The sequence below is a fragment of the Notamacropus eugenii genome, chromosome 6 (assembly GCF_028372415.1).
Source record: "Notamacropus eugenii isolate mMacEug1 chromosome 6, mMacEug1.pri_v2, whole genome shotgun sequence".
Classification (NCBI taxonomy): Eukaryota; Metazoa; Chordata; class Mammalia; order Diprotodontia; family Macropodidae; genus Notamacropus; species Notamacropus eugenii.
Genome location: NC_092877.1, coordinates 228207881 through 228229096, shown reverse-complemented (window position 1 = coordinate 228229096; position 21216 = coordinate 228207881). Strand labels below are relative to the sequence as shown.

General features: G+C 37.4%; 1 protein-coding gene across 2 annotated transcripts in view; it reads right to left on the bottom strand.

Moving 5' to 3' along the window:
* The window catches only part of STK24 (serine/threonine kinase 24), a 135974-nt gene that overhangs the window by 31529 nt on the left and 83229 nt on the right, over nucleotides 1-21216 (bottom strand). For both annotated transcript variants that reach the window (XM_072622075.1, XM_072622074.1), the window contains exon 3: nucleotides 7291-7347. In XM_072622075.1, coding sequence (XP_072478176.1) covers nucleotides 7291-7347 — 57 coding nt within the window. The remainder of the gene's footprint in view (nucleotides 1-7290; nucleotides 7348-21216) is intronic.

The following is a 21216-nucleotide window of genomic DNA, read 5'->3' as shown; positions in this document are numbered from 1 at the left end:
TCTTTGGTCTCAGTGTTTGAGCTTCAATTTACTGCCATTCAATAACTCAAAGCAAGAATTCATGAACTGAGATGGTAATTCTGCTTTATGAAGATCTTCTGTGCTTACTCAATACTGAACAATCTCTAAGCTCACTTCCTCCTAAGTGTTCATCTATTAGAAATCACTGTTAAACCAGAAGAGTAGACTTGATCGTTAAAATAACAATGAAAAGAGAGACAGGCAAATCATTAGTTAAAGAGCTTCTGAAAAATTGTAATAGATGAGCATAACGTCAGAGCACACAGAGCTAGTCTTGGAGTCACAAAGGCTGAGTTCAAGGCTCATTTGTGTAGAAATATGGGCAAGTCACTTCATACCTCAACAGTCCAGGCAACTCTCTAAGATTATAACAGGATAAAAGGGTGTCAATCTGCATTGGTGGAGGAAAATCACAAGTTTGGCCTAAGAAAAAAAGCAGAGATAACCTATGGAACCCACCCCAAGTTGTTCTTAAACAAAGCATGTGCCAAACCATAAAGCACTATATATTATTGTTATTCTCACTGCTGTTGTTGCTATAAGCTAAGACCTATCTATCATGATAAAATAAAGTCTGATTTTTAAGGTCTCTATAAAAATCACACAAAGCAAAATCACAGGAATTAAACTGCAAAGTTTTTGAAAGGGTCAAAATACACTTATTGCCACAGTAGAATTACATATGTAAATAATGAGCTACATACATATGTATTAATCATATATAAATGACAAGAATGGTCATCAGGCGCATGGGGAGCTCACACACTTGCTCTGCCAGTGTGAAGGAAACACTTCACTTGTCCTCAGAGTCTGATCATTATTAACCTCTGAATAAACAAAATCTCTCCTGAGTTTAAACAGACATTCCAGAACTCTGGTCGTGTGACCTTGCTTCTTCTGCCTCAAAGTCTCAGAAACTGTCTAGTTCAATCTCATTTTATAGATGAGGAAACTGAGGTACAGAAAGGGTAAGTGCCTTGCTGCAGAAAATGAAAGCTGCGATTCAAATCCAGGCTGGTTCCTAATCCAGCGTATTTCCTACTACACTCTAAATCAAGCACAGCACTATAGAGCTGGAAGGGAGTTTTCAGCCCATGTAGCCCAAAACCCACCTTTTACTCCCATTTTACAGACTCAGTGAGGTCCCAAAGCTAAGTGACAGAGTGACTTCAATAGTGACTTCTGTTTCCCAAGTAAAGAGAGTACTGAACCTGGAGTCAGGAAGACCTAAGTTCAAATCCAGCAACAGTGATGTATTAGCTGTGTGATTCTGGATAAATCATTTAACCTCTGTCTGCCTCAGTTTCCTCATCTCTAAACTGGGGACAATAATAGCACCTACCTCCTTAAGCTGTTATGAAGATTAATGATTTAATAATTAAGTGCTTTACAAACCTTAAAGCACTAGACACATGCTGGTTATTTTTACTGAATATTCTATCCACAAGTTTAAAAATTATTACTTGAAATAGATTTATGTAATAAATAATCTGAAAAGAACTCTGATTGAGGGGAGGAGAGTGGAACTGGAGATCTCTTAAGGAAGTGGTGCCAAACACTTATAAAATGGCTACTGACCTCATCACTCTCCAAAGTTAACAACGATCTCTTCCAAGCCAAATCCAATAGCCTTTCCTCAATATTCCTTCTCCTCAACCTTGCTGCATGCTCCTCACACTTCCTTCCTTGACATTCGTGGCTGGTTCCCCTTCCAGATCATTCTCACCATTGGTGTGCCTCAGGGTCCTCTTCTCTTCTCCCTCTAATACTACTTCATTTGATGATCTCTTCAGCACTCAGCTAATTACCATCTCTATGCTAATGACTCTCAAATCTACCTATCCTGCCCTGACTTCTCCAGTCTTGGATTTCTAATTGCCTTTGAGACACCTATAACTGAACGTCTGCCAGACATCTTAAATTCGACACGTCCAAAACCTAACTCTGCCTTTCATCCTAAACTCCCTCCCTGCCTCCTACTTTCCCCTATCCTCCACCATCCTCCTAGTCCCTCAATTATCCTGGCTCCTTACTTTCTCACCCCACATATCCAATCTGTTGCCAAAGCCTGCCAATTTCACCTTAATAACATCTCTCAAATATGTTCCCTTCTCTCCTCTGATAATGCCACTACTATGGTACAAGACCTCATTACCTCATGCCAGTATTATTTAAATAGCCAACTGGTGGTCTACCTGCCTCAAGCCTCTGTCTACTCCAATTCATGCTTCATTCAGCCACCTAAGTGATTTTCCTAAAGTATATGTCCAATAATCTCACACACATACACTCTAGTTAAAAAACTCCAGTGGCTCTTCCAGGATCAAATACAAAATGCGCTGTCTGGTGTTCAAAGTCCTTCACAACCTTGGTCTCTCTTTATTTTTCCAGTCTTTTTATACCTTACTCCTCAATATATACTCTTCCACTGAGTGACACTGTCCTCCAAGCTGATCCATGAACAAGACACCCCATCTCTTGGCTCCAGGCATTCTCTCTGACTATCCCCATGTCTGAAACGCTCTTCCTCCTCATCTCAATCTATTGGCTTCCTTTAAGTCCCAACTAAAACCTCATTTTCTGTAGGAAGCTTTTCCTCAATCCCTCATCATTCTAGTGATCAATCATTCTGATGATTATTGACTATTTATCCTGTATGTTTTGTTTCCATGCTGTCTCCTCCATTAGACTGTAAACTCCTTGGGAGTAAAAATTATCTTTTGACTCTTTGTGTATCTCCAACATTTAGCACAGTGCCTGGCACATACATAAAAATTTAACCAACTCAGAGCAAGGCCCAATCCCAATTAAGGCTGGGCCTCAATTTATCTATCAAATGAAAGGTTTGGGGGAGGAGATCTCAAAGGTTTTCTCCAACTCTAAAAGTTATTATCGACTCAGTTGTGTTGCTATGCAGATTTAAGTCAGTTAGCTAATTCATCTGTCCCCGGGATGAAATGTGTGAATAGCAGCTCTGGCACAAGAGTTCAAATATGATCACCCAAGAGACAGAGAAGTGAAAATAAATTTACCCAGATATTTAGACAGAAAAAGGTGACATTAAAAATTAAGATATCTTGTTCTATCATTTCAGTTGCTTCCAACTCTTCAGGACCCCCTTTGAGATTTTCTTGGCAAAGGTAACTAGAGTGGTTTACAATTCCCTTTTGCACATCATTTTACAGATGAGGAAACTGAGACAAACAAGGTTACGTGCCCAGGGGCACACAGCTATTAAGTGTCTGCACCCAGATTTAAACTCTGGTCTTCCTGTCTCCAGGCCAGGAGATTTGTCCACTGTGCCACCTAGCTTCCCCTATATAAGGAGTGTGGTTGTATTGCTGTTCAGTCATGTCTGACTCTGTGACTCCATGAGGGGTTTTCTTGGCAAAGATACCAGGGTGGTTTGCCCTTTCTTTTTCCAGTGGAACAGAAAAACGGAAATTAAAGGATGTGCCCAGGGTCACTAAACTAATGAGTATCTGAGGCCAAATCTGAACTCAAGTCTTCCTGACTCCAGGCCCACTGCTCTATGCTGTGACCCACCCAGATACCAGTTTTCCGTTAATTCCGTACAGTCATAAGGTTCAATGGAGGATTATTCACTGGTGTAACGGCCTAAGCGAAGAGATATTAAGGGTTATTTTGACAACTAAGAGGCATCAATCTATAGGGAATATAAATGACTGAAGATCTCTCTTCCCTGCCCCAACTAGACTAACCAAGGGGAAGGGAGAAGAGAGGCAAAAATACAAAGACAATAATAAAACATGAAAAAGAAATGATATACTATTATCCTTGAACTATATATTTTTAATAAGTTTTAACTACAAATGTATTCCAAGAACAAACTAACAAGTAAGAGATTTTCAAATAAGTGACCAAATCCCCTATGCCAGCAAGGCCCAGAAGGATAAAAACATGTCAGTAAGATTCTTTTTGCTCTTTTCTTGGTACCTCACAGCTGACCCCAAAATCAAACAGAAGACTGCTTTTTAATCTCTTAAATTTCACAACCAAACACTTGGTCAGGTCTTTTAAGTCTAGAGAGCTTTCCGCTTCATCATGGCTGTCCCTCAATATCCATTAAATATAATTAAATCAACGCAGTATTAAAACGGAACAGTTTGATGCAGTAGAAAGAATACTAGCTCTCGAGTCAGCAGAAAACTAGTTTTGATTCCTGCTGCTGATATACACCAGCTATGAATTACTCTAGCTATAAAATGGATACAATACTTGTAGCTCCTGCCTTACAGGGCTACTGTAAGGATCAAATGAGATCACAAGTTCAGAGTTAGCAGGGACCTTAGAGAACATCTTAGTCCACAATACATGCAATAAGCTCTTAAGAAATCTTAGTGTGACCATCATCATCATCATCACTATTAACAGTTACCTAAAACATTCAGAACCCAGAGATCTGAAAATTTTGCCAGTGATGCCAAGTGGGAGCAACAGCAATTTTACATAATTGTATGAGAAGCAAATTTTAACTTAAAATATTAGTCTATATAATTCTATAAAATTTGAATAATTTGTAACTCTAACCTTTCCTCAAGAACGATTTCCCAAGAGAATAAGGAAGTAAAAATATATTAACATATTTAAGAGGTTTATCATCGTCAAGTAGCAGAACAGGACAAATCATGAGGGAGTTTTTATGTCTGTTAGTCACTTTGTTCCCTCTCCCCCAGCATGTTATTTTTTTTTTTTTTAACAACAGTCCTATAACTCTTCTAAATTTTCAAATGAACTCTCCAATAAGTATTTCTGTACCTGTTTCATGCTGTATTAGGGCTAGAATTCAAAGACAAAAAGAAAACCATCTCTATTCTTAAGGAATTTATATTCTATTAGAAGATACAAGATCTAACATCAACAGCTTTTTTCCGGTTAATCATAATTCAGATGCTTTGCATTTAAAGATGTTACTATTTTAAAACATTATTTAAACATTATTAAATATAATTTTTGAAAATAAATTGTGTTTATCACCTAAAGGAGTTATAGGTCCCGATGAATTTAAAAGTTTAATATTACAGTGGACTTGTCAGAGATCTAGGTTTAAATTCTCTAGCTGTCATTTCCCAATTGTTTGTTTATAAACAAGCCTCTTTATCTAAAAACTCAATTTCCTTGTCTGTATCAAAAAGTTACAAGTAAAATATTTTGTAAACTTCAAGACTTCTGTGCATACATGACCTCTTCTCAGAACTCGTATTAATCTTCTACCTCCCCTATGCTGCCTGATTTCCATATCAAAGAAATAATCACCTGTTCTTTCTCCTTCCCCTGTGTCATAAGCCATATGTGATTTCCCGAGAAGAGGCCAAGATGTAAATACAGGATAAGGGTTCTAAATATGGAGGTTTATGGAAAGATTTCAAGACATCCCTGAACTTGTATGGGGGTTTGGGGGGAAATCATCTTTATTTTCAATAACCTTTAACTGAAACACAGCATTTCTTTCAATTATTTAAAAATATAACTCTAAAGGGTCCACAAGATTCACCAGAATGCTAAAGAGGTCCATGAAAATAAAAATATTCCTATCTCCTGATCTAGAAAAGCTAACTTCACCACAAAAGGCAGAACCAGGCACTGATGACTAGTACATGTGTTTCAGACATGCAAGCACTCAAACCACTAACATCTCCAAAAGGGTAAAAAAGGGGAGTATCAGGCCAAAGTCCTCCTGGAGAAGGAACTTGAGGTAAATATCTACAGGTCCATGCCCAGAAAGCATATGGTAAGGGAGGCAACTAACCACAAATTCATTCATTGCCTGTCAAAACCTGGGAAGATAGCATGTTGCAGGGAACTGAGTAGATGCCTACGGCAGGCACAGACTTCTGTACGCAGGTTCAGAGATGGGGAAACGGGCTGACATACATTATTAATGACTGCCAAACAGAATCTACACCAACTAGAAATGTGAGGCACTCCACCTGGACAGGACTGGGCTAGTCAGCTGAGCTGAAAATCACTTGCTCCTGGACATTTGCATGTAAAACCATGATTAATTTAAGCTAGGAAACTTTCCCTTATCTTTGTAACTGTAAGTGAAACCCAACCCTCCAACACATTTTTATGTTTCAAGAAAGAAAAGTAGCATAGTACAGTAGACAGAGAGAATGCTAGTCTTGGAGCAAGGAGGACCCAGGTTCAAATTCAGTCTCTTCTGACGCTATTAACTATGTGACCTCGGCAAGTCACTCTCAGCACCCACGTAGCAAAGAAGGCACCAAGCTACTCTCTATCTAAGAATTCCCCATGCTAGTAAAATCATCACCTCAGTTCCTAGAAAAACCTCAAAAAGACCTAAAGGAAGGATTATATATAGGAGGCCACACTCTCCAAAAGAATCATTTAAGATAAGGCCCAATGTCAGTTATAACCTCTGACAACAGAAGTAACCAAGTTCTATGCACAAGAGATAACCTAACTAGGCATTTCCCATTATTTCAAGAGATGGTCTTTTAAACAAAGGTTTTATTTATTCAATTTAATTTTGAAACTCATCATTCAGAGAGTAGAGATATGTGGAAGCTTCTAAAGCTCATATATAATAAATGGGAGTATCAGTTATATGAAGGATAAGAATCACTGTCATCACCAGATCTTCACAATCAGAGAAATGAAAGTTCTCTTAGATCACCAGGCTGGGGAAAAACTCTTAAGGAATAGGTTCATTTGCTTATAACATTTATCATCCTGTTAAAGAAAATAAATCAAAATTGTATTTGCAATTTCAGACTATGGAAAACTAAAGCAAACAATTCTGTCCAGAGCAAATTTGGTGGGGGCCGAGAGCAGGTTTCTTCTGATGTAAATGGTGTGTGCTCGTCCTTCGTTGCTGAAGACCATGCCATCAGACAAATAACAACATGACTTGCACTTGACTTTGTTTTGAGTGAGGGAGGGCTGTGCAGGTCACCAGCCTCACCTCTCCTCCAGAGCCATCTGAATCCAGTGACCAGATATTCATCAGGATGATGAGATGACCCAGGATGAGGCAGGTGGGGTTAAGTGACTTGCCCAAGGTCATGCAGCTAGTGAGTATCAAGTGTCTGGGTTGAGATTTGAACTCAAGCCCTCCTGACTCCTGCACTGGTGCTCTATCCTCTGCACCACCTAGCTGCCCCTGATGTAAATACTACCATTGCAAAAGGACACAAGGAAATGAACTACAGCCAAAGTAGTTTTTTTTTTAAGCTTCCTTAAAAAAAAACTGTTACACGAGGAAACTCTTAAGGTTATACTTACTAGATCTAATGCAGAGCCTCCACCAAGATATTCCATTATTATCCACAATTTGGTATCCTAGAAAACAAAATACAAAAGAGGTTTAAAAATGAAAATAATCAAAATAAAGGCTTCTTCCTGACCATAATTGGGAGCTAGAAGATTTTACAACTCCATTTAACAGGTTCACTTTCGAAAGGAATAGGAAGTTGTCACAATACATACTGAATAGTGAACACGTTTAAAGTAAACTGATTAATAGTAAAGCTTCTAACTGGAGATCAGCCTTCTAGAACTAAAAAGGAAAAGTTAGATGAGAAGGCCTAAGCACCATTCCCTTGCTAGAATTATTATTGTACGGATCCCTTCTTCTGTATTGTCTCAGACCAGAAACAGTTAAGAGGTGTCCTTCAAAAAAAAAAAAAAAAAAGACTTGAGAAGCAAAATGGCCATCTCTGAGGCAAAAGAATAAAACTGAGAGGAATGAAATCCACAAAGCTTACTTGTGACAGGATTAACCTGGTCTACTTATTGTGTCAAAGCAAAAGAGGTCTGGGGAGCTGATAAATACAAAAGGATAGGCTTTTTGTACAAACACTGGGAGATAGAGTAGAGATGAAAGAAAAACAGAAAAGAAAGAGAGAAAAGAAAACAGATAAACGATGCAAATACAAAAGTTCATAGAGAAATCATGGAAGGAAAGAAGATCTCTTCCATAATTATGGCTAAGGAGAAAATTCTAATCTAAGGGATAGAGATAAAAGATAAAATTGTACAATTTCAATAACATAAAACTGAAAACCTTTTGCACAAGCGTAATAGCTGCAGTTTAAGAATTAAAGTGGGAAAATGAAGGAAAATCTTCACAGCAAATTTTGATAAAACTCTAATACAGAATATATACAAAGATTTTACAAATACGTAAGAATATGAATCATATCAATGGATTACTGAAGAACAACGAAGAAGCATGCTTGCTGTGGCCCTTCCTGGTAGAAAGAGAGGTAGGTACAGAAGGAGACATTTTCAGAGAAAAACAATGTCTGCAATGTTGTGCTCAACTATGTGTACTTGCTACAAAGGCTTTGTTTTTATTTTATTTTTTAAAGGGAGAGAATCATAAATGGAAGAAGAAGAAGATCACTAAGACATCTTTTAAGATGCAGTTAACCTAAGAAGGCCAGAAGCTAGACAGATTTCAAAGCTCCATGTTGAACTTCTATACTTGAAAGGAAAAGCAAGCTATATGAAACAGATTCGTGGCTTTGTGTGAAATGTTTGTTTTCTGTTTTATGGAAGTGTTTGTTTTATTCAGTTTATTAAATTCAGAATTTTAAAAAATTTAAAAAAAAATACGTAATCATATGAAAGATAAAGTAGAACTTAAGATCACAAAAAATTCAAGCTTTTGCACAAGCAAAATAAATGCAGCTACAATTAAAAGGAAAATTACATAATATCATCACAGCTAATTTTTTCTGATCAAGCTATTTAAATAGATGTAAGAACAAGAACAATTTTTCAATAGCTGAATAGTCAAACTCCAATGAAGAAATACAAACTATTAAAAATTAAGTCTAAATCTCTAAGTACTTAGAGAAATGCAAATTAAAACTATGAAGTCATCTCATACTCATATTGGCAGTGATTACAAAAAAGCAAAATGGCATTTGTTGAAGAGGTTACGTGAGAAGAGACACACTAAAATGGACTGTAGGTGAAGCTGTGAATTGATTCAACCACATGCAAACATTCTGCACCTTATCACTAAATCTCTCTCTCTCTCCCCCGCCCGCACCCCCCCAGTAATATTACTGTGCTATATGTATGCGTATATGTACTGCTAAGATCAAGGATAGAAGAAAAGGGTCCATTTGCACAAGAATATTTATAAAAGCACTTTATGTAGTAGCAAAGAACTTGAAACAAAACAGGTGCCCACTAACTGAGGACTGGCTAAATGAATTATGTTCTCTGAATGTAATGGAATACTATTGGAAATAATAAACATGGTAGATTCAATGAAACATGAGAAGATATACTAAATTATGCGGCCTTAAATGAGCAGGACCAGGAAAACAATCTACAATACATAACAACAATAATATAGGGGAGAAAGAAAACTCTGAAGACCTTAAAACTCTGACCAAAGCATCTAACCAATCATGACTTCAGAAAGTGATTGTTGAAATATAACTCCCATCTCTTGGTGGAGAAATAAATAAATTCTGAGATGCAGGATGAGGTGTATTTCCGGAGATGCCCATTAATTTATTCTGCAAGAATATATGTACTAGAGAGGCCTGGAAAGATTTATATGATCTGATGCTGAGTGGAAGGAGCAGAACCAGGAGAACTTTGTGCACAGCAACGACCACAGTACATGAGGAGTTTTTCTGGTAGACCTGGAACTTCATAGCAATGCTAGGACTTAAAAAAATTCTCAATGGTCTTCTAAGGCAAAATGCCTTCCACATCCAGAGAAAGATCTATGGAATTCAATCGCAGAATGAAGCAGATCATTTTGTGTACATGTATTACGTTTTGGTTTGTTAGATGATTTCTCCCATTGATTTTAATTCTTCTACACAGTGCGACTATAGTGAAAGTGTATTTAACAGTAATGTATGTGTAGAACCTATATAAGATTGTATGCCATCTCGGGAAAGGAGGGGGGAGGTAGTGGGGTTGTATGGTAGTGATTGTGGAACACTGAAAACAAAATTAATTTTAAAAATGTAAAGAATTTCAAAAACATATGTACTTATTACAAGAGAGGATTTCTATTGGGGTGGGGGCTGGGGGAATAGTGGATGCCAATAAGATATATATTTTTAAAATACACATTAGAAAAATGGTATAGAAGATAAAAAAGTTTTGTTAATAGCTTGTTTAAATTTAATACATACACGCATACTTCTTTTGAAAGCTGTACATAATAAAAGCCTGGTTTCTTACACAAGACATTGTGTTTCTGTATATTAAAAATTGTATTCATTAGTTGTTAGATCCATAATAAAGAAAGAAAATATTTTTTAAAAGACACAAGAGATCAGTGGTGATCAATTAGCAGCAGCTACTAAGGTAAGTGACAAAGATAGAGAATAAAGTCTCTGTAGTGCTTGTTCAGAGTAAGGTGACAAAGAGGAGAACACTCAGATATCCCCCAAGAGGAATTTCATAGAATACCAGGGGGAAGTCTACTGCTGTGTGCTCCAGTATGGGAGAATAGTGGAGGGAAAGAAACAAGTTTTTATATGTCTTTTGATCCCCACAGGGCAAAAATACTGTAGGCACATCGGCCACAAAGCTGTGCAATTCTAAAACTCACGTTCAGGGAGCAGTGTATCAAGTAATATTTTCCAAGCTTTCCCTGTCATTGCTATTTCACTGATATGAGAGTGTTATTCAGAATATGAATGTGTCATTATAGAAAGGATGTCATGAGAGATTTGCTCCTAAAGGCAACCCACAGAACTGCAAATCTGGCTGTAGCAATTAAATGGCAATTTTCAATTCTTTTCCTGAACTTGGAATTCGATTCAATAGAAGATATTAAGAGAATAGTTCTGAAATAAAAATTCGGGCTTGTTTTCATGCCTGAGGAACTGTCATCTTTTTCAGCGAAAGCTTCTGGAGTGAACTTTCTCCAAAAAATGCTGGCACAAGTTCTTTAAGTGGTGAATATGAAGTTAGGCCTTGTATAGACTGTTGCAGAAGTAGGAGAACAATGTGCTCGATAACCACAGAGGTATAATGAAGCACCTCAGAACTCTTAACACAATCAATCACCATGCCTGAAGACATATCTCCCAAACCCAGTCTCTTTACTGGCTAGCCTCCATTCCTCTCTCCCTCCTCACCTCTGGGTTTCCCTAGCATCCTTCAAGACTGAGCTCAAATCTCACCTTTCCTGACCATACCTACTGAAGCACTGCTTCTATTTATACCTTGTATAAAGGTATGTATCTTGTATGTGCATAGTTACTTGCATATTAGGATGTAAGATCACTGAGGGAAGATACTGGGTTTTTTTGCATTGTCTTGCCAGCACATTGCATACATAATCCCTGGCACTTAACAAATGCTTGTTGGCTGAGTGAGCAAAATATAGAAATAACTGGTAATTTATCAGATGTTGCAGGCAAATCAAAATCAAAAGCCACTGATAGCAACCTTAGAAAATGTCATGGGTTTTCGTAGAGGACCTATAGAAGGCCTTTTAATTCAAGAGTTAATTTTTGTTTTTGTTAGTTGGGTACTTTTGGTTTTTGGGAGAAAAGCAGCAAAATTTTACAAAAATTAGAAAGGTGATTGTTTTTACTTTAACCTCATTGAATTTGGTATGTGTCAAACTTATGACAATAATCTATATATCTATGTGCATGTAAAATCTCCCCAAAATACAGTAAGCTATTCAAGCACATGTACAGTTAATTTTATCCTTAGAACCTGGCCAGCTGCATGCCTATAGTAGCAACTTGATAAATATTTAATTAAATTATTCCCTTTAGGAACTTCTCCCACACCCCAGGGGAGGGGGGATTTTGAAGGGAGGGTATAACAGCAGAAAACAATTTCCAATTAAGATTGATATCACTATACTGTATAACCTGTCCCAATCATGGTTCCACCTATGGTCACTCACTGTCCAAAGGTTCAGATAAACAATTACTTTTGTAAAAATACTCAACAATCCCCAAATAAAATATCCACAAGATAGTAAAAAGCAGTCTACAAGATAAAAGCCAACTGGCAACTACCAAGGAATTTTTCTAGATCTCAGGAAATCTCCCAACTCCTAAAAACTGTCTTTATGTCTTTCTTGCTGGACCCAGAGAAGAGCCACAGATCAATCTAAGGGAAGCAAAGTTAACTCAATCTGCCCCAGGTGGGCTTGATTGCTTCTGGGATCACAACAGTCCCAGCTGGTATTTGTTGAGGAGGAGTGAGGTGATTTAATAAAAGCCTCTCTGGCTCCATTAGTGTTCTGGACCACAATACCTCCTGACACAGGACAACAGAAGAGCATTCAAACACTGAATTCCTGAATTCTTGTAGTAATCTACTGCAGAGGAATAAGGTGCTCTATAACTCTTCTTACAGTTATGTTCCTTAATCCATGGTACCCTTTTATGGAGCATCAAAATAAAGGCCCTACTGATGTCAAGATAAGTTTGTCCTGGGTGGATATCTTTCTTCACCTTCCCTTAATCTTTTTAAGAGAAAAAAACAAGCAAGCCCCATCTGCAGCCAATTGTGCAATACTATTCCCTGGGAAAAGTTTCTTGATGACCTCAGAAATTAAACATCCATACACAGAACTTCCTGGAACAGCAACAGGCCACAAACTATTCCTCTAATAATTTATCCTAAAGCCTCCATCCCCTATCCATCAACTATTTCCAGGCTTCTCTCCTCCTAATTAGTCAGCAAAAAAAAGCAAAAAACGAGTCTTCAGAGGAAAAAAGGGTAATTAATAGTCCCTCATGGGGGTGGAGACACCGTATCAACAACAAAAATCAAAGAAGTGGTTTTTTTAAATTCTTTAATAACCAAAATTGGCATACATTTAGAATTCAAACAGTTTTCTGTACTAATGTTTTCATTTGCGTTTTGGTCAAATAAAAGCCACCAAAAATAATCAGTGACTTAACAGCAAAGGCAAGTGACCACTCGGTGTTCTCAAACACCAATAATACCACCCTCAGTTATGGCTACCATCTTCTACTTGGATAGAGAGGGAGCAGAAGCACTAATCTGACTTCTGGTACTTTTTAAGAATGTGACTCAATTTCCACCCAATCTGAGTGGGGAAGGGGAACCTTGTACTGTGGATGGAAGAAGAATGAAGGAGTGTGAGGGAGAGCAGAGTTAGGAGTAAGGTTGTGGCAGAGCTTTTTGGAGTTGACACTTAAGAAGTTCAAGAGGAAGCTACAGTCATGTAGGCAAAAAGCTGGCTCCTCAGTACATCCCTGACTGTTAGAATGGTTTACCAGAAGTTCTGGAGACTTTCCTCTTGGATGACATTGAAGCTTCTTTCTGATTTGAGCTGTTATATTCCAGCAGATAGCTTTCTTTGATGTTGGGTATTTTCCAGTATACTCTAATTTGGAGAACCTCTCCCATGTGTTTGTCTGCTGTTCACTATTTGTGATGGCCTTTTGTGTGAATATCTTTTAGTAGGAATGAATTAAACTATAAGCATAAGCTGACAAAGTGAAACCAGGGGAGCAGCTTTTTGTATGGAAGCCCTAAAAATAACTGTACCACTAGACAAACAATATTTGGGCATATGTAGAATTATCATTTTGGCCAGGAACACCTCAGAAAAGGAGCCAAAATAGCCCAGCTTCATTGTGCCTCCTCCCATCCCGCCCCTACCTTTCTTCCTTTTCACACAAGCAGTCTTCTAGACCTCATATCTAGCCACACCATCCATGACATACCCTGGCTGAATGACACTCTTCCTTACAAAATATAACTCTATCTCCAAAACCTCTAAACTTGGTGTTTCTTTTTTCTAACAATAACTCGTATTTTCTCTGCCCAAAGGTCCACAGAGCATTTCTACAAGAGAAAAATAAAACCACGTAACCAAGCAGATCTGGCCTACTAAGAGAAGTAGGTAATAAGGGAGGGGTGTCCACCCTTTGGCTGTCGACTTCTCTCTCATTCTTCCTTCTAACCCAGGGCTATTCCCTGAAACTGAATACTTATAATTAAGAATTTAGCTTTCTGCTCTTCTCCTTCAATCCTCAATCTCTATCTCTAGGCTGGAGCTGTTAAACAAGTTGTAGTCTATCTCTGTCTATTACGTTTTTCCAATTAAATGTAACTCTGCCCTCCTCTTTCCTACTTCCGCCCAGACTCCAAGACAGGAGCTGGGAGCCCTTTTTATGGCTGTGTCACAAACTAGCTATTTGACTACAAACAAGTCACTTAATCTGTTTTGGTCTCAATTTCCTCATCTACAAAATGAAATCTCAAAAGTTATTTCCCAGCTAAAATATAGGATCCTATTATGAAGTCAGTTTTCAGATAAGGTATCCATAATCATGAAAAAAAAAATGCTCTTCAGAGTGGCCTGAAAAGACTCATATAAACTGATGCTGACAGAAGCAGGAGAACTTTGTACACAGCAACAACCACAGTGTGTGAGGAATTTTTCTGGCAGACTTAGTCTTTCATAGCAATGCAAGGACCTAAAAAATTCCCAAAGGACTCCTGAGGCAAAATGCTTTCCACATCCAGAAAAAGAACTATGGAATTGGATCACAGAATGAAGCAGACCATTTTCTTTTGTGTTGTATTTTTTATGTTTGGTTTTATGGTTTCTCCCACTCATTTTAATTCTTCTATTCAACATGACTGGTGAAATTGTGGGGAAAAAGTGCTCTAAATCACTATTGATTAGAGAAATGCAAATTAAAACAACTCTTAGGTACCACCTCATACCTATCAGATTGACTAATATGACAGAAAAGGAAAACAATAAATATTGGAGATGTGAGAAAACTGGGACACTAATTCATTGCTGGTAGAGCTGTGAACTGATTCAACCACTCTAGGGAACAATATGGAATTATGCCCAAAAGGCAATCAAACTGTGCTTACCCTTTGATCCAGCAATACCACTACTAGGTCTGTATCCCAAAGAGATCATAAAAAAGAGAAAAGCACCTACATGTACAAAAATATTTGTAACAGTTCTTTCTGTAGTGGCAAAGAACTGGAAACTGAAGGGATGCACGTCAACTGCGGAATGGCTAAACAAGCTGTGGTCTATGAATGTAATGGAATACTATTGTGCTATAGGAAAACGATGAACAGGAAGATTTCAGAAAAACCTGAGAAGAATTACATGAACTGATGGTGAGTGAAGTTAATTCTGACTCTTAAAAACTCACAGCTAAATACTTCAAATATCTTCTAACTAGTCTCCTTATCTCTAGTCTCTCTTCTGAAGGTCTTCCTGTCCCTGCAACATGCTGGCAAAGTCATATTATAAAAAATACTGCTTGTCATCAGAAGGATTCTGTGAAGATGGCTGTCTCTCCAAATCTCCTCCATTAAAAAAAAAAATCAAAACCTAGTACATCACCTCAGAGCAGCAGAAATAAACATGGGTAAAGCAGTTGTCCTCCAAAGACAATTTGAAAAGACTTCAGGAAAGATCCAACCTGCAGGGGCCAGATTCAGCCAGAGTGAAGTGCAAACACTCCCAAGTCATCTTGACATAATCAATGAACAAGTCCCCGGGGCAGTTGAATGGAGAGGAAGCATCAGCCTCAGAAACTTTCATTTTGCAGACTGTGGGGAATCTGACGGCTGAGTAGAAGACTTCCACCTATAGGGATGCCAGGAACAGCTGTGCAGACCAGACAGGTCCAAGCTGCGGAAAAAAGGCATTACCACACACCTGGTGAGTGCAGTGGTGAGGAACAAGAATCCTGTTGTCTGTGGGCACTTACAGGAGAGCAGTTTCAGTTCCAGGACAAAGAGGGCAGCTGTAGTTTGCAGCAAGCTACGATCATTTGCAGATTTTATGGCTGGGGGCCCTAGCCATGGCTTGGGAGTGGACAGAAGTGCTCAAGGAGACAGACCTCAGAAAACAGCAATAAGGACCTAAGATTTGTGGCATCATTCCCCATACCTCAAGTCTACAACTTGATTACACTAATAGCTGCTAAAAAACAAAATAAAACATAAAACATAAGTAAATAAACAAATAAATAAGTGGAGTGTGTAAGCAAAGGAGAAAGAACCCAACCACAGATAGTAACTATCAGGATAGAGAAAATCTGTGTTCCTATTCAGAGGAAGATAATGGAGTTAAAAAAAAAAAGCCCCTCCTTTTTTCAAGGAGGACAGTCAAATGGTCCCCAGAGCAAAAAGAGTTCTTGGGAGAACTCAAAAAGGACTTTAAAAATCAAATAAGAGAGATATACACAAAGATAAAGTAAAGGCCAGGAGTAGAATTTATTATGTAAAAAAAAAAAAAGGATGGTAATCATGATCTCAAAGTTAACAGTTAAAATAGATTTAATCTAAAGTGAAAAAATAGAGAAACTGTACTATGTGTCAGCAATATTTTTCAGTACAGCTTTAGACCATTTAAAATAACTAGACAATATAAAACACTTGAGTGTATACCTGCCAAAACAGGCCAGGGAGCTAAACGAAAATAAACATCAAACACTTTTTATACAAATAAACTCAGCTCTAAATAACTGAAGTAATATTTATTGTTCATAGATAGGTAAAGCAAATATAATTTTTAAAATGACAATTTTACCTAACTAATTTACTTGTTCAATGTCATCCCAATTAAAGTAGTAAAAAAATTATTTTACTGAGCTAGAAAAATATGTTCATTTGGAAGAACAAAAGGTTAGGAATTCCAAAGAAACCTAGGAAAAGGATGCAAAGGGAGTAGATTTAGTAGTATCAGACCTTAAATCACATAAAGGAGAGTTTTGTTTAAGTGCAAAAAGGATAATTTCAATTATTTTAAATTTTTCTTGTATAAATGAAACCTATGCAGTCAAGAATAAAAGGAATGCAGAAAACTGGAGGAAAAAATTTTCATAAACAATCCCTCGGATAGTATGTGATTGGGACACAATACTGCTGTGATGAACTGGTTGATTTAGAAAAACATGGAAAGGCTTGGACATATGAAGAAAGATGTTATCCATCCTCAGAGAAACAGATCACAGGTGGAAATAAGCATAATATGGTTTTACATACATGTGTATGAGTGTATGTATGTGTATGTATATACATATTTATGTTTATAGATAGGGTGTGTGTGTGTGTGTGTGTGTGTGTGTGTGTGTGTGTGTGGCCACGCTTAGTGGGGTGAGGGGGAAAGAAGATAAAAGTAAAAAATGTACAACAAAAGAAAATCAGCAAGTGGAAGCAAAGAAAAGCTGGGCAGCTTTGAAAATAACGTAGTATTTATTACATAGATTTTCTTGAAATGGAAATTTGTTTTATAGTCAATTGTCTCCTATGGTTTGCTGTATACAGGGCAATTTTTTTCTTTCCTCATTTTGCATTTAAGTGTAAAATAAAAATTATATTAAAAAACACAAGCAAAAAAACCACCTACCATTTTCCACTTGAAAAAAATAAAAAATTCTGCTTTTCTAGGGGAAGGAAAGGGAATGAGCATTTATAGAGCACTTTACCATGTGCCAAGCACTATGCTAAGCATTTTACAAAAATTTCTTTTGCATCTCACAGCAACCTTACAAGGGACGCATTATTACTCCTGTTGCTGTCACTGTTATTTTCATTTTACAGCTGAGGAAAAGTGTAGGCAGAGAGGTTAAGCGACTGACGACAAAGCACCTGGCACTAGACGTGGTGAACTCAACTCTTCTTGACTCCATCCACTATGCCAGCCAGCTGCTTCAATGTTACTACTTACAAATTACATATAAATTATTATGTCACTCTTCTTATAAAAGATTTCAGTGGCTCTCAAATCCCTGAGCATCTCCACAATCTAATTCCAACCTACCTATCCAATCTCAGGATTTCTTGTCAGTCTGCTAACTATTCCCTATATATACAAAGCTAAGTTCAGTGCCTCTGGTTCTGATGCACACACACACATACATATGTAAAAAAGTGTAATGTTTACACCACTCCCTCTATTTAACTAAGCAAAGTGAAGCTACCCTCTTTAAGTCCTACTTCTTCAACAAATCTCAAAACTAGTGTAGATGGGCCCAGTGGAGAGAGTACTGGACTAGAAGTCAGGAAGACTCAAGTTCAAATGCAACTCCAGACAGTTCCTAACTGTGTGACCCCAAAAAAGTCACTTAACTTTTCCCAAACCTCTTATTTTTTCATAATGATCTTTTATCCTACTCCTGAATCATGATTCTTTGTTGGTAAAAATCTAAGAGAAGCCTTTTTACATTTTATATGTATATGTGTGTGTGTGTGTGTGTGTGTGTGTGTGTATATATATATATATATATATATATATATATATATATATATATATATGTCTCTTCAGTGCCCTTCAGGAGACCTGAAACTATCTAAACAAGATCAGAAAATCAAGAATACCTACTTCCTAGACTATGACATGCAAATTATTCCAGAGATCACAGAACTGGGCCAACTATATCTGTATCTTGGACTGATTCTAGAAGGGAAAAATGAACTGGGTCTACCCCACTGTATTTAAAAAACTGCACAGTGCTTTGGAAAACTCCCAAGTTTTTTCCTGAAACAAAAGCTCACTTTTCACAGTATCAATATTCTTCCAGTGATGCTATGGGGTTAATCTGAATTATGGAATAAAGTGCTTCATAAATGAGAATTGTGCCCATATCATTCCCATTTTTAGAAATGAGGAAACGAAGCCACTCTGCCCACTCTCCAGCCCCACCCCAAATATTCCCATGGTCAGTAAATGATGGAACTGAACACAGAAGGCACCTACTCCAATTCACACCTGGAGCAGGGATCACCTCTACAGCATGAACCTGCCCTTTAATTCTGAAACCTACGCCTAATGTTCTTTCCATTGCACCACTTCCCAAGTTTATGTGAAAGGTAGCACAGAGCAATGGAAAAGATATATAGGTTTGGAGTCAGAAAGGTTGGATTCAAGTCCCAATTCTTTGAGCAGTCACCCACCTCGTTACGCCTCAGTTTCCTTCCCTGTGTAATATTAGGGAACTGGATTAGATGGCTTGTAAGGTCCTTTCCAGCTCCAAATTTGTAATCCTATGGCCTATGATGTGAACCTATATTCCTTAAGAAAATTAAGATGCTAGCAACTTTTTCCTCCTAAAGAATTAAACATGAAATTACTTACTGAAAATATTTATCACACATGATAAAAATGTTATAATATCAACCTTACCTACCTCTATTTTGCTCTGAAATCTCCTAAACCCCTTCCAGAGAAACTCTATATATACCCTTGAACACCGAACCAGCATGAAATATATGAACATATTTCTAAAGTCCCAAAATGTTTTTGAACAAATTATTTTTGAAAATGCTTAAACTATACTACAATGCCTTGAATCAAAGCCAATGCTGCCCTTCCCAAAGTACTTTACTTACATCGGCCCCCAATATACACAGAAAGAATCTCTTCACTCTAATTCATAAGATACAAGTTCACAAAATGCTTGGAATTATAAGTTAGGAAACACAAGTTCTGGGCCGAGCTCTGTCCAATTTTATTAAATTTAATTGCTGCCCAATGCTGTTAATCACCTCCCTTCTCTGAGCTTCAGTTTTCTTGTGTAGTATATGCTACTCATTCTGCTGTGCATCACATGAAATATGACATAAAACTATAAGATCTCAGTGTTATCATCATAATCTATGGCTCAAAATAACTTCACAAATGCCTGAATGACACAAAATTTGATGAAAAATCAGAACATGAGTATTCCTTTTGATGTAAATTTCTGGCCAAAGTGAAATGTTTTCATGTTTTAGAAATGTTCTAAGCTTACGACAAGAGTATAGTTACAAATGACTGTCTTAGAAGGACAGAGGAAAGACTGACAAGGTGTGTCTAATAAAGACACCTCCTTCTTGATTCTCAGGTAAAGGCTAACTGCTGTTATTTGCCAATATATGTAATTACAACCTTCATATTTTCAAAGACTGGAACAAATGGATGATTTAAAATTAGAATTGTTTTTACTTGTAGAGAGTTTCAGATGAAAAAAATCAACTCAACTGATTTAAAACAGGAATGGATCACACACCACAATTTTATTATAGGTTGGTTTTTTTTTTTTTTTGGAGGGAAAAAGGAAAGGCAATTGGGGTTAAGCAACTTGCCCAAGGTCACACAGCTACTAAGTGTCAAGTGTCTACAGCCATATTTGAACTCAGATCCTCATAAGCCCAGGGCTGATGCTGTATTCACTACACTACTTAGCTGCTCCCACAATTTTAAAAGGTACACTTACAATGCACTTATATAGAGCTAGTTTTTCTAAAGAAGATCAAATACCACTAGATGTAAAGCTATCATGACCTAAGTTCACTGCTCCTGCAAAAACTATCTTTTAAAAGAAGTTCATAGACTCCTAGGTTTTGAGTTGGAAGATCTTTACAGACCATCTAATCCCAGAGGTTAAAGTCACAGTCACATGAGAAAATGGCAGAGCAAAAACAGAACCCAGGTGTCCTCTGACTCCAAAACCATCATTCTCTTAACTCTTGACTGAATAAGCATATGAAAAGTAAATGAAAAATAACAAAAATAAGCAAAAAGCAAATGTTAGGGTTCTTAAAGTGAGATTTTTTTTTCCACTGTAAATGATACGTACACAAGCCTTATATTTAATTCATAACAAACCTGTAGCCCGCAGGCCTCTTGCAGCATGCCAAAGGATTTTGGGTGGCCCACAAAAAATGTGGAAGAAACCATCCACAGGTTGTACAGACCTGATCTATAAGGAATCCAAAGTACAAGGAACAATTCACTGAGAATTGTAGTGTAGCAAAATGTTTAACGGAATCAGGAGAATAAAACAGTGCAGCTCTGAACTGAAAGAACTTTCTGACTAATGTGTCATGCTATATACCACTCATTTTCTTTTATAAAATGGAAGTACATCTGACTATTCTAGTTAAGAAAGAGTTACTGAGTTAAACTCTGAGAGAGAGAGAGAGAGAGAGAGAGAGAGAGAGAGACACAGAGACACAGACTGTGTGGGTGTGTGTGTGGGTGTAATGCTTTCTATACAAACTGGTGCTTCAGTGGAACCTTGAACAAAAAATTCAATTGACAAATCTGGGAGAAGGTGAAGGAAAAAAGGAACACTGATGCACCTTTGGTGCAGCTGTACATTGGTCCTGCCATTCAGGAAAGCAATTAGGAAAATTCCAATGAAGACATTAAACTGTTCATATTCTGTTATACAGTCACAGTGCTACTAGGCCTAT